Source organism: Mustelus asterias, chromosome 10 (genome assembly GCF_964213995.1).
Source record: "Mustelus asterias chromosome 10, sMusAst1.hap1.1, whole genome shotgun sequence".
In the NCBI taxonomy this organism is placed as follows: domain Eukaryota; kingdom Metazoa; phylum Chordata; class Chondrichthyes; order Carcharhiniformes; family Triakidae; genus Mustelus; species Mustelus asterias.
In genome coordinates, this window is record NC_135810.1 from 91,597,237 (window position 1) to 91,610,900 (window position 13,664).

A 13,664-nucleotide genomic window follows, 5' to 3' on the forward strand; every position below is an offset into this window, starting at 1 on the left:
TAGAATGCATTGAGCTCATCAGCGAAGGGTGCGTTGGAGCCGGCGATTTTACATGCCTTCATCTTGTAGCCTGTTATGTCTTGCAGACCTTGCCATAGTTGAGGGTCAGTGTGGCTAGCCTGGGACTCTAGCTTGGTCTGGTATTGTCTTTTGGCATCTTTGATGGATCTCCTTAGATCGTATCTGGCCAGTGAGTCAAAGGTGCTGAGAATATTCGTTATGTCACCATAAGGTTAGTAATATTATAGGATGTCATCAGCATATAAGGACACAGGATGTTCCACACCAGCTTGGTGGATATCCTTTAACAGTGTTGATGACTTTGAGGCTACGAACGTCCTCCAGGATCTGAGATTATGTTTAGGGGAGAAAACTGTATTTTTTCGGAAATCAAAACTGCCGTCCCACTAGCTTTGCTGTTAAAGTTTGAATGAAGCATCTGGCCAACCCATGCTTTACGTAATCTGCTGTGATCATTAACACGGATGTTCGTCTCCTGAAGAAATGCAATATTAGTGTTAATGTTCTTGAGATGTGAAAACACTTTGGAACATTTTATCGGGCCATTCAACCCCCTAACATTCCATGTAACTAGTCTGATTGAGAGCCCCATACCCCCCTGACTACCTGAGCTAGTCATGTGCATAAAAAGACTTTACCAAAGGATCAGTAAAACGAACGGAAAGGAAAACAAGGCTGAGAGGATGCATTCCAAAATGGGAATGACCAAATACAAAAAGATCCCTGGTTACCGTCAACATAAAAAAAATCCCTCCCACCACTCTCCAGCCCCAGAACAATCACCACACACCCAAACCGTTGGAACAAAAACTGAACAGTGTGATGATAAACCTTTAACTATATAAAACCATAAATCAAATCCTAAGCTCGCCATTATGAACAAGACAAGCAGCAAGTATTCAATCTTACATGGCATCCAGTAAACAACTTCATTAATGGGGCATGCCCTGACATATGAACTATGTTATGTAATTCACCATTGAAAAATTGCTTGTTATAGTCACATTGCGAGAGCTCTATTGCAGTCAAAGAGTTGAACATACCCTTAGATTTGATCATTATAAATGACCAATACAAACCAATTACCATCCTCTTGGTTAGCTCAGTAATTAAACTAGGTAGGCTACGCTAGGTTATGCATTTCTATTTAATCTGGGGTAGTTTAATATTCTGTCCAGAACTGAACGAAGCAGTCCAAAATCCTTCACAGGAACAAAGATACACAGCGTTAAATAGCCATGAAAATATAAATCCTACAAGTCCGGCGTTCCCCATAGCCAGAAAACAGTCCGAGATGAGAAACTGGTCCACAAATCCACATTCAACAGGTCTGTCTTTAGCGACCCAAGTGTAAACAACAAAGTCCAGGTATTTGAAAAAAAGCACAATTTCTCATCATGATTCCCATAGAATCCATTGAGGTATCAAATAGTTCCCAAGAATTAAGTATGCTGCTGCTGAAGGAAAGAATCTGCCTCGTGTGTCAAAGACATGGTGATCTCCATTAAGTATTAGCGGACACAGACAGGGTAAATCCCGAAGTTTATTCCTTTCTTCTACAGCGTAGATTTGATGTTATTAAATGATGCTCACCTCCTTGCCAGATATGTCCTGGTAAAACCTGATTGGATGGGTCTTGCTAAGTGACATGGTGGTGCTCCTTTGCCCATCAAAGAATGAGCTCCTTCTCCTTGTAGTGATGGAACCGTACTACAATGGTTCAGGCAGGGTTGCCCTGGTGAGGTTTTGATCAAAGTATACAGTGGGCGTTGCCTAGCTCAGGGAGTTTGGGGAAAGTCTCCTCACCCACTATCTCTTAAATCCGACATGAACTGTGTTGGGGCTCAGCCCTCTGTCTTCCCTGGTAGCCCAACAATACGTAAGTTTTGTCATCTTGACTGGTTTTACAAGTCATCAACTTTAACCCGCAGTGACATGCTCTCTTTAATCACCGCAGTCAGCTTGGACTTTCGTGTACAGATCCTGTTGCTGTGGCCCAAGAGGGCTGTCTCAATGTCGGTAAGGGTGTTGGTATGAGAATCCACAGCTAGACAACTGGTGTCGTTGATGGATCGATATGGATCCATCCAATGAACTTCTCAATTCCAGAACCAAACTTCATCGGGATTTGTCAGGCTCAGTGACAAGAATTTCACTCAGAAAGTCAATTGTCAAAGATGTAGAGCAGCTGGTCGCCATTTTAACTGAAGCGGTCACGGCAGGAATGTCCCTTACTTTCGATTTTTCTCTGCCTGTATGCTTTAATTTCTTAGACATCCTTGGGTAAACTTGATACCTGAGTGTTTAAGTTAGCTTTTGAGGTAACAAATAAAAATATATTGGTGTAGTGAAAATGAATTTGCAAAAAATCATCAGGAGAAAACCTCATCTGGTTCCTCGACATCACTCAACTGGACTGGGGAACCCTATCATGACCCTGGGAGGGAGGGGAAGGGGTGAGAGTGGAAGGGTGTGAAATAGACTGGCAGAGACCCTGTCAACCTTGATGGGCTGAATCCTCCACTAAGGAAAAAGGAAGGTTTCATCATCTGAACAGATGCAATGGAGATGGAGGAACTGGGAGTATGGAATACAGTCCTTAGAGGAAGTGCGATGTGAGAAAATCAATTACAAAGAACAAAGAACAGTACAGCACAGGAACAGGCCCTTTGGCCCTCCAAGCCTGCGCCAATCATGAAGTCTGCCTAAACTAAAACCGAATGCATTTATGGAGTCTGTACCCTTCCATTCCCATCCTATTCATGTATTCATCTAGATGCTCCTTAAATGCTACTATTGTACCTGCTCCCACTACCATCCCAGACAGCACATTCCAGACATTCACCATTCTCTGTGTAAAAGACTTGCCTCGCACATCTCCTCTAACCTTTTCCCCATACACCTTAAACCTATGTCCCCTTCTTCCTAACTTTTCTGTCCTAGGAAAGAGCATCTGACTATCCACTCTGTCCATGCCACTCATTTCTAGTTCCTCAGTTCTGAGGAAGGGTCATCATCAACCCAAAATGTTGGCCGGATTTCTCTGGTCTCCCACGCCCCATTGGCCCTGCCAGTGAGAACGGAAAATCTGGCGTTCAGCCAAATCTCTGCTCATTGCAGTGGGACTGGAAAATCGCAGCTGCAGGCGAGGTCAGAGAATTCCGGCCATTAATTCGGTTCTCTCCACAGATGCTGCTTGACTTGCTGAGTATTTGCTGCATTTTAATATCATTTTTCAATGTGAAGATAGACATCTATTTGTAACAATCCTGCAATTGTTCCCAAATACCTCTCTACAGGTTCACTGGGTCGAACACTATTGACATCAGTGAGACTTGACAATTCCATTGTAAAATATGCCATTGTGGCGGGGGGAGGAACCCTGTCCACAAGCTATTTACCAGAGAATTAGAAACCATCCCCATGAAAGAAAAAGAAAATGAACTTAATATGAACTGGCACAATTATGATGAAAAATTTCAAAGATTGCATCTGTATAAAGGCCTTCTTACATTTTCTTTCCTATTTTAATCTTCAGGCACTATTATCCAGACTGAACAATATTAACGAAAGGGTGGGGAGGAGCGGGTGAAAATTAAAAGTTGCCTAAAGATATGTTGCTGTTTCCCTCCCCTTCCTCCCTGTTCTATCACACTGTGTGCAGCTCCTTTGATTAACATTTCTCTGTCATTAACCTGCCATCCTGGGATATTGTTATGTCTGGCTCAGTTCCTTCCCACTGTCATTTTAAATCTTTCATTTTTGTACCTTATGATAATTTTGACTGCAGACTCTATTTGCTCAACAATTTTGACTGAAGTGGATTAATCTTTGAGAGGAAAACTTACACCTTATTGCCAAGAATCAATTGTTTTTAATACTTGTCATAATGCTTATTGTGAATAAGTACGGAAATCAAATCTACCCCAACATGATTAGTCACACTTGACTCAAGTAGTGAACAAAAGAAAGCATCATTTATTTCAGAAGAACTCTTGGGGTTTAAGCTGAAAGAGTTCCATCCTTTCCTGTTAGATTAAAATTAACTTTCAAAGCATGGGAAGAATCCAAAAATGTTGGGAGGCTGTACTGGCTCTCATTCCCTGAGATATCTTACTCTGTATTTCATCATTATCATAAAGCTTAAGGTGTTCAAAAATTCAAAAGGCAGAGGCAAAGATTTAACGGGAAACCAAAAGTATTTTGTGAAGTTTGTTGTAACACAGTTGATAACATCTATCCATTGTAATGTGGGGAAGGATGCCTGCAAAGCTGTATTGTAACTCAAGTTTTGAAACAGAGCCAAAGCTATCAAACAGTGCTCGACAAACTCGATTCATAAGAAAACTTACATCTGTTAAAGTTGTAAGCTCAAGTGGTAACTCTTCAAACGTCTTTAAATTCTGTGGTTGATTCTTCATACAAGTGTCAATATATCTGCAGGGACAGGAATATGTTACATGTTGAAATGAGGCCACATGTCAGAATTTAAGTCGAGGCAAAATGCATCTCCTAGTTCGTAACTGTTTACAATAATGGAAACATGAAAATGATTTAAATGTGAGCAAAATTTTAAACTTTAAAAAAAAAGGGGGCAGCACGGTGGCACAGTGGTTAGCACTGCTGCCTCACAGCGCCAGGGACCCGGGTTCGATTCCCGGCTTGGGTCACTGTGCGGAGTCTGCACGCTCTCCCCGTGTCTGCGTGGGTTTCCTCCCACAGACAGAAAGACGTGCTGGTTAGATCATTGGCCATGCTAAATTCTCTTTCGGTGTGCCCGAACAGGCGCCCGAGTGTGGCGACTAGGGGATTTTCACAGTAACTTCATTGCAATGTTAATGTAAGCCTACTTGTGACATTAATAAATAAACTTAAATCATATCATTAGATTCTGTTTAATGCTCTTTAATGTTCTGTGCAGAATACTGAATGACATCAGTACAGGTACCTAAGAAGAATGGCTAAAATTGCATACAGCATAAACTTGTGTAGAAGCTGTATACTTCTGAGAGTGACTAAATTCTACTGTAGTGTTTGGTAGCAATTGTCAAGTCAAATCAAATGTAAATCCATACATCTAACTATATAGCTTAAAAAACAGCAAGACCATGGTTTAAACTGCATCCACACCCCATCCCGCTCAACAGGAACAGTGAATGGGAGAGGCTAAAATTGGCCTAGTCCATTTATTGATCCTGAATCTGGACCATTTCCACCCTGCAACATCTTTTCTCCACTGACTTTGAAGTCAGCCACATCTCCTGAGGCAAGTCTGGGCCCTGTGACATCATTGGCACTAAATGTGACTCTTACGACTCAGATGGTTGCCCACCTGCAGTCAAAACTGCCACAGAAATTCTGGCAGGAAGCAGCAGAGTGTCCAGACAAAGCTGAGGGAAGCAATATTTTTGGTTCTTCAGTAAGAATCCATGGCCCTGCCATGCCTCTTTCTCTCACTCTCCAAACCAACATTAATTTGGTGCAGCCTTCGCATCATACTTGCTGTCTCCAAATGGATGGCATATTTTGAATATTAAAGTGAGACTGGTCAGTTAAAAGCAGCTGGGCCTTGTCTCCTTCAGAGCTTCAGGCTATCCATGCACTGCAGCTGCCATTCTATTAAAATCTTCCCCTCACTTGTAGTAAGTACTGAGTCACTTAGATTGCTCTAGAGTCACTTAGATTGAATTATATGAAGACATGAGGAAGATGGCCAAAGAGAATGAGTTAGCTTTTAAATTGATGAATGATGAAGGAAGGCTAGCTCAGGTTAAGTTTTTAAAATCCTGTAGCAAACCAAGTAAAATTGTGCATGCAGTTGAAATGAATTTGTCTGATTTTAAGATATTTTGAGGATGAAGCATGGTGGCCCAGTGGTTAGCACTGCTGCCTCACAGCACCAGGGACTTGGGGTCAATTCCAGCCTTGGGTCACTGTCTGTGCAGAGTCTGCACATTCTCCCCGTGTCTGCCTGGGTTTCCTCCGGGTGCTCCAGTTTCCTCCCACAGTACGAAAGACGTGCTGGTTAGGTGCATTGGCCATGCTACATTCATCCTCAGTGTGTCCGAACAGGTGCCCGAATGTGGCGACTAGAGGATTTTCATAGTAACTTCACTGCAGTGTTAATGTAAGCTTACTTGTGACATTAATAAATTTTAGAAAACTAGGCTTAATTGTAGCACAATCGAAGAGACAGCAAACCTGAAGCCCTATCCACAGCCAGCTTAATTTCCTTTTCCAGTGACTTCGATATTGTTTAAGAATTCAGATTTATTGAGAGATTTTGCAATCGATGTAGAAAATTACAGTAAATCTCATAGAATTAAACTCATATTGGGTGATTTTGCAGAACGCTCTTCGTAAGCTATCTCAATAATTACAACAATAGTAGTTTCATTGTTAATCTTTTTGGTAAAGGTGACTTTGAGCAGAATTTGGTTTCAGTGATGCTACTGTGCGGGTGGCCCAATACTATTTAAGTTGCACTCAGGCACTTAACTGGCCAGCGCAAGTCTCCCACTGCAATTAAGGTCCCCAGAGGGTTGGAAATCCATCTCCAGAGAATAGACACTGGAGCCCTGGAGACAGACGAGTATTGGTGGAATGCAGTCATGGGGTTGGGATAATTTGCCTTTTTCACAATCTGTTTGTTGTGACTAGAACAGGGATTAGAAGGGGTTTCCTAAAAGACAGAGAACATGCACCACATCCATTCATGGATGTGGTGTATGTTCTCTGTCTTTTAGGGAACCCCTTGTACATGCAGATTACAGCAAGATGCAAGAACTATATAGCAGTTATAATGGGTGACTTCAATTGTGTCGATATAGGTAGGGGTAGTAACAGTGTAGGGAGAGGGTCAGATGCAAGGACAGGGGTAAATGTCAGTGGCACCCCAACTTCCCACTGATTACTCCTTCTATTGGGCACTGAATTCCTGTCAGTGACAAAGATCTCCCGACAAAACCATTTGTTAGGTGGCCTTTGGGAGCCATGGGAGACCCGTGTGAGTTTTGTTAAATCCCTGAGCCATCACAAAATTCTGATGGGCATGGGATAATTGACTTTAAGTGGTTTGCTTATGACCTAATTGGCATTCTGCCGCCAGCGGGCAGGATTTCCATAGCTGGCTCTTCCCATTCCCAATTAAACTGGGTGGGGACAATTTTCCCGAAGTTGGGAATCAGTTGCGGGTCTTCCTACCTGATTCTCCCAGCTCGTACCCCACCCCCCCATCATGCCTGCTCCCACACGCTTCCATAAATTCAGCCCCCTTTCAGTAAATACTTACAATTTTACGGATGAAGGATAACACATCTTACCCAATGCTTCCTGTATGTTCAGAAGTGAATTTTGACTTCTTCATTTCTTCTCTCAAGCAAGAATCTGGTGACGTTGGGACTGAAAAACAGAAACCATTTGTTCCCAGCATGGTACTCAGTGGGATGTAGTCCTTTCCATCCTACAAATGAGAACATTTCCTTTGTTATAAATGCAAAAACAAAAATGCTTCTATTTAAAAGTAGTGAAAGATTTTGCTCCTTGCTGCTAATAATGGTACATGTTGAACTTAGCCAGGAGTAGAGTCTGTTGGCTTCAAACTAGGGCTGTCTAAAAATGCAAGATATCCTCCCATCCTTATATGAAGCAAGATCATAAATGCATTCTTTGCATCCAACTTTATTATTTCTTTATAAATGGCAGGAGAAATATTCCCTCAATGTTGTGTAATCCCTGCCTCAGAATAAATACCCTTTATTGGACCAATGTGACATTTCCAAAACTCCTTTCAGCCATTATTTGAGTGAGCAAGGCAAATCTGTGGTTAATTAATAGTAATTTTGTGCTGTGAACTTACAACCATTTGGATCTTGATTGCAACCACATCTATTCACTTCAGCTGGGACTCTTACAAAGGAAGAGGGTTTTATCATTCCTGGCTAGGTTCATGCTCAAGTCCCAGAAGTGGTGAGCGGAATGTTCTTATTTATAACATCATCCAATTCTTTGAACCATAATAATTTAAAAGTATTAAACAGTTTTTATATTGTAAATACAGGTTGAATCAGAAGCTATTTTAAGTGTTACAGAATATTGGGCTCCTTATAATTTCACAAAACAAATGTGAAACAATTGTAAGTGAGGTTGTCATGTCTGGCATGCAAATCCTATTCATTTATTTATTAGTCACCATTAAGGCTTATATTAACATGACAATGAAGTTACTGTGCAATTCCCGTCACAGTCCGCACCTGTTCAGTCCGCACAGTCCGCACCTAAACACATTCTTTCAGAAGTTGGGAGAAACCAGAGCACCCAGAGGAAAGCCACGTGGACACGGGGAGAATGTGCAAACTCCACACAGTGACCCAAACCGGGAATCAAACCTAGGTCCCTGGCCCTGTGAGGCAGCAGTGCTAACCACTGTGCTACCGTGCCGCCCCAAAGCTGTAACATAAATTTGCACACTGAAATAAAACTGATACATTGAAAGAGTTATGCAAATCACAGAAGGAGGCCATTGACCTATTGTGTATGTACCAGCTCTGCAAACAAGCAACTTGGCTTAGTGCCATTCCCCTACCTTTTCCCCCATTTCTATTGAAATAATCATCTCATGCCCTCTTGAATGCCTTGATTGAACCTGCCTCCACCACACTTCCAGGCGTTGCATTCCAGACCCAACCACTCATTGGCCGGAACTCAATCACCTCGCCTGCCATGGAATCAGAGCAGGCGAGGGTCCGACAACAGAAATCTCTGTTGACCTCGGGTGGGAATTTCCGGTTTCATCCAAGTGAGGCCGTAAAATCCTGCTCAATGTCTGAAAAGGCTTTTTCTCACATCACACCTGCTTCTTTTGAAAATTGTTTTAAATCTGAGCCCTCTCATTCTTGATCATTTTACAAGTGGGAACAGTTGATTTTGAACATAAATTATCCATAAATATCTGATTTTCAAACATGGTAACTTTATATCAAAGACATGTTTCCTCAAATTATATATTTTTTCTGGCATCTACATTATATATATTACACAAAATATAGATAATCCACTTGTCTGGATAAGCCTGAGTTGCAAGAAAATTATTGTAATTAAAATCACCAAAAATAGTGACATGCAAATCACTTTTTTATAACAATTTGAATCTGAAACTGAATAATGAACATTTGAATTAATTTTTTTTTAACATGATATGTAATTGTGAAAGAAATACAGTGCATTGGCAGAAGACAAGTACCTGTTGAGCATTTGCTTGCAATAAATCTCCAAGCCTTTCCACAAGCTCAATGAAAGTAGGTCGTCCTTTGGGATCAACATGCCAGCAGTCAAGTAATGTTTGATAACTAGAATAGACCCAACAAATAATTAGAAATGTTAATTTATATTTTTAGTGACAATGTAAAATAAATTCTAGATGCAACCCACCACGTCCTGAAATCAAAGTAATTCTATTCAGTTGATTCTTTACAGATCACTTTTGATTTGCTGGAGAAAGATTTGATCTTAAGAAGTTTTTAATATTAATTAGTGTCCCCAGACTTTGATGTTATTAAAATGTTGGAGAAAATCTGCTACACACCACTACACAGGAAGTCAAGTTGGCCATTCAGCATGTTTTGCTATTCAGTTAGAATCCATATGGTTAATCCATATCTTAACTCCGTTTACCTAACTATGCTTCAGATCCCTTCCCTGATATAAATATCTTGCAGTTTTGAATTATTCAATTGACTTCGGGCTGGATTTTGGCTTTCGAAGTGGACAGTGTGAGTCAGGAAATTTCACGAGAGAGGGTGGTGTGGCAGGTGTGGGATACAGTTGGGCCAACTTACCTCAGGCAGAACATAGGTGGCCATGGGGCCAGGCAGGTGCCAAGGTGGGCTGGTTAGAAGGCCTGTCTCAGTTCTCTAAGACTTTATACCTCTTGGAGCTTTTGACCCTCTAGCCTTCACCCCTCACACCTCTTCACCTACCCTCATACCCTCTAAGTCAACTCAATGCCAAGTTCCCATACACCACCCGCCAAGGCCCCTCATACCGCCCCATGCCACTTCCATAAGTGCTCATGCAGCATCCATATCAAGCAGGCCTCGGGAGCCGTGTGCAGATGAAAAAAAATGTCTAACAATCTAATACAACTCTCACTCCTATATTTGATGGTGAAAATAACCCAATTCATAAAATCCATTCAAAGCTTTAAAATTTTCAAGCATAAATTTATTTAATGAAAACTAACTTCTATTGAGACATCACATCGAGAAACCTCACACTTTAATATCGTCCTTAAAGTGCTAATCAAACTTCCTTAGAATTAGAATTTAGAATCCCCTGTTGAGATAATTGTAACTTTTGAAACTGAGACAAGCAGTCATAATGATATAATAATAGCCTTTGGGAAAATGTCAACAAATACTTCGAGTGAAACGACATGATCAGAAGCTATTTTTTAAACCAGCACCAGATGGCCTGTCAGTGTTAGACTGAGCAGAATTTAGGGTGATGTGCACTGAGAAGTGCCCCGAAATGAAGGCTTCTGATCTTGTGTGACCTGCTGCTTCAGTTCAGAAAAGCCATAATGGTTTCTCCACTCAGGCCATTGAGTAAACGACGGTCAGTCTCCGAAAACCACCATGGAGTCTGATCTGCTTCTTTGAAGAAGGATCCTGCCACTTCCTGGCAGCTTTCCTTCCCATCTTCTCACAGAGCAGGTTAAAATGAAAGACTGTGGGAAGAGAGCAGGATGTTGACAGCTAAATTTCCCGAGCAATCTGAACTGTCCATCTGCCCAGTTTCCATTAGGTAGGCAGGGATAAAATTCTCACTACAGGCTTTAGTTCAACTGTTAACTTCAGTAGACACCACATTATTCTGTGTAAGACAGTTTCTGCTGTTCTCAGCCATGGCTGTCTTGTACTTAATTTTATATCTATGTATCCTCATTCTACATAGATTTTTAAAAAGAATTGCATTAATTAAAAAACACCTTTCACCTACATCAGGTTTCCAACGCATTTTGCAGCCAATCAAGTAACCATGATGTAGGAAATATGGCAACTAATTCGTGCACATGAAACTCCCAGAAAAAATAGCAATGACCTGATAATCTATTGATGTGCTAATTGAGGGACAAATATTGGCCAGCAAACCATGGATAATTCCCCTGCTCTTCTTCGTAAGAGCACCATGGGATCTTTTATGTCCACTTTTTAGGACAAACAGGGCCTCAGTTTAACATCTCATTCAGAAGATGGCAGGTGATAGTGCAGACTTCCTCAGTACTGCACTGGAATGTCAGTCAAAATTATTGTGCTCCAGTTCTGGTGTGGAACGCAAATCCATAACTTCCTTATTCGGAGGCTCAAATGCTATCAACTGAGGCACAGTGAACACACAAGTAGTGGAAATTATCTTCACTGGCGCAACCATTCATAATTAGAGACATGACTATCAAATCACCCCATATAACAACAGTGTTTTAATGAAATAATGCCAATTTTTGAAACTGTGGAAGAAATTCATCTTGCTGTTAACTCATTTTGCAAATAGATACCGAACATTATTGTTAACCAATAATTTCCTTTTTCAGTGCTGTGAAACCACATTACAATCAAGATTATTTTTATTAGTGTTACATCACTGTGATGATAGTGCGTTATCGCTCTATATATGTTTAAGGGGACTGTTTACAGATTCAGCTCTATTCTGCAGGCAGTCAGTGGGCCCGATTTTGCCATCAAGTTGCGCCCGTTTTCAGGCGCACAAACTTGGTAAAGTTGGGCATGAGGTGAGTAGCGTGATCCGTGACCGTCTCAGCACCCATCCCCCCTTACCAATGGCCGAAAATGGCCGTTGGGACCACGCCCGAAACAGGCATGACATCAATTTAAATGCATTTGCATGCATTTAAATTGACTTAATGGCTGCACGCCCAAACTTACTGGCACTTCCCCCTTTACCACCATGTTCGCACGTCTAGATTCAGCACGAAACAGACATAAGAACATAAGAAATAGGAGCAGGAGTAGGCCATCTAGCCCCTCGAGCCTGCCCCGCCATTCAATAAGATCATGGCTGATCTGACGTGGATCAGTACCACTTACCCGCCTGATCCCCATAACCCTTAATTCCCTTACCGATCAGGAATCCATCCATCCGCGCTTTAAACATATTCAGCGAGGTAGCCTCCACCACCTCAGTGGGCAGAGAATTCCAGAGATTCACCACCCTCTGGGAGAAGAAGTTCCTCCTCAACTCTGTCTTAAACCGACCCCCCTTTATTTTGAGGCTGTGTCCTCTAGTTTTAACTTCCTTACTAAGTGGAAAGAATCTCTCCGCCTCCACCCTATCCAGCCCCCGCATTATCTTATAAGTCTCCATAAGATCCCCCCTCATCCTTCTAAACTCCAACGAGTACAAACCCAATCTCCTCAGCCTCTCCTCATAATCCAAACCCCTCATCTCCGGTATCAACCTGGTGAACCTTCTCTGCACTCCCTCCAATGCCAATATATCCTTCCTCATATAAGGGGACCAATACTGCACACAGTATTCCAGCTGCGGCCTCACCAATGCCCTGTACAGGTGCATCAAGACATCCCTGCTTTTATATTCTATCCCCCTCGCAATATAGGCCAACATCCCATTTGCCTTCTTGATCACCTGTTGTACCTGCAGACTGGGCTTTTGCGTCTCATGCACAAGGACCCCCAGGTCCCTTTGCACGGTAGCATGTTTTAATTTGTTTCCATTGAGATAGTAATCCCATTTGTTATTATTTCCTCCAAAGTGTATAACCTCGCATTTCTCAACGTTATACTCCATTTGCCATATCCTCGCCCACTCACTCAGCCTGTCCAAATCTCTCTGCAGATCTTCTCCGTCCTCCACACGATTCACTTTTCCACTTATCTTTGTGTCGTCTGCAAACTTCGTTACCCTACACTCCGTCCCCTCCTCCAGATCATCTATATAAATGGTAAGTAGTTGCGGCCCGAGTACCGATCCCTGCGGCACGCCACTAGTTACCTTCCTCCAACAGGAAAAACACCCATTTATTCCGACTCTTTGCTTCCTGTCGGATAGCCAGTCCCCAATCCACTTTAACACACTACCCCCAACTCCGTGTGCCCTAATCTTCTTCAGCAGCCTTTTATGGGGCACCTTATCAAACGCCTTTTGGAAATCCAAAAACACCGCATCCACCGGTTCTCCTCCATCAAACGCCCTAGTCACATCTTCATAAAAATCCAACATGTTCGTCAAGCACGACTTTCCCCTCATGAATCCATGCTGCGTCTGATTGATCGAACCATTTCTATCCAGATGCCCTGCTATCTCCTCTTTAATAATGGATTCCAGCATTTTCCCTACTACAGACGTTAAGCTGACCGGCCTATAGTTACCCGCCTTTTGTCTCCTTCCTTTTTTAAACAGCGGCGTAACATTAGCCGTTTTCCAATCAACCGGCACTACCCCAGAATGCAACGAGTTTTGATAAATAATCACTAACGCATCCACTATTACCTCTGACATTTCTTTCAATACCCTGGGATGCATTCCATCCGGACCCGGGGACTTGTCCACCTTCAGTCCCATTAGTCTACCCAGCACTGCCTCTCTGGTAACATTAATTGTATTAA

At 42.1% G+C, this 13,664-nt stretch overlaps 1 protein-coding gene across 2 annotated transcripts in view; it reads right to left on the reverse strand.

Annotated features, from left to right (window-relative positions):
* flt1 (fms related receptor tyrosine kinase 1) overlaps positions 1-13,664 on the reverse strand; it is a 211,922-nt gene that overhangs the window by 17,419 nt on the left and 180,839 nt on the right. The window contains exons 26-29 of one of the 2 annotated variants that reach the window (XM_078222196.1): positions 9,263-9,368; positions 7,344-7,483; positions 4,374-4,458; positions 314-496 (exon numbers count right to left, since the gene is read on the reverse strand). In XM_078222196.1, the coding sequence (XP_078078322.1) occupies positions 329-496; positions 4,374-4,458; positions 7,344-7,483; positions 9,263-9,368 (499 nt within the window). In that variant the 3' untranslated portion in view covers positions 314-328. Of the gene's footprint in view, positions 1-313; positions 497-4,373; positions 4,459-7,343; positions 7,484-9,262; positions 9,369-13,664 lie in introns of those variants that run through there. The other variant, XM_078222195.1, reaches the window with a different exon arrangement.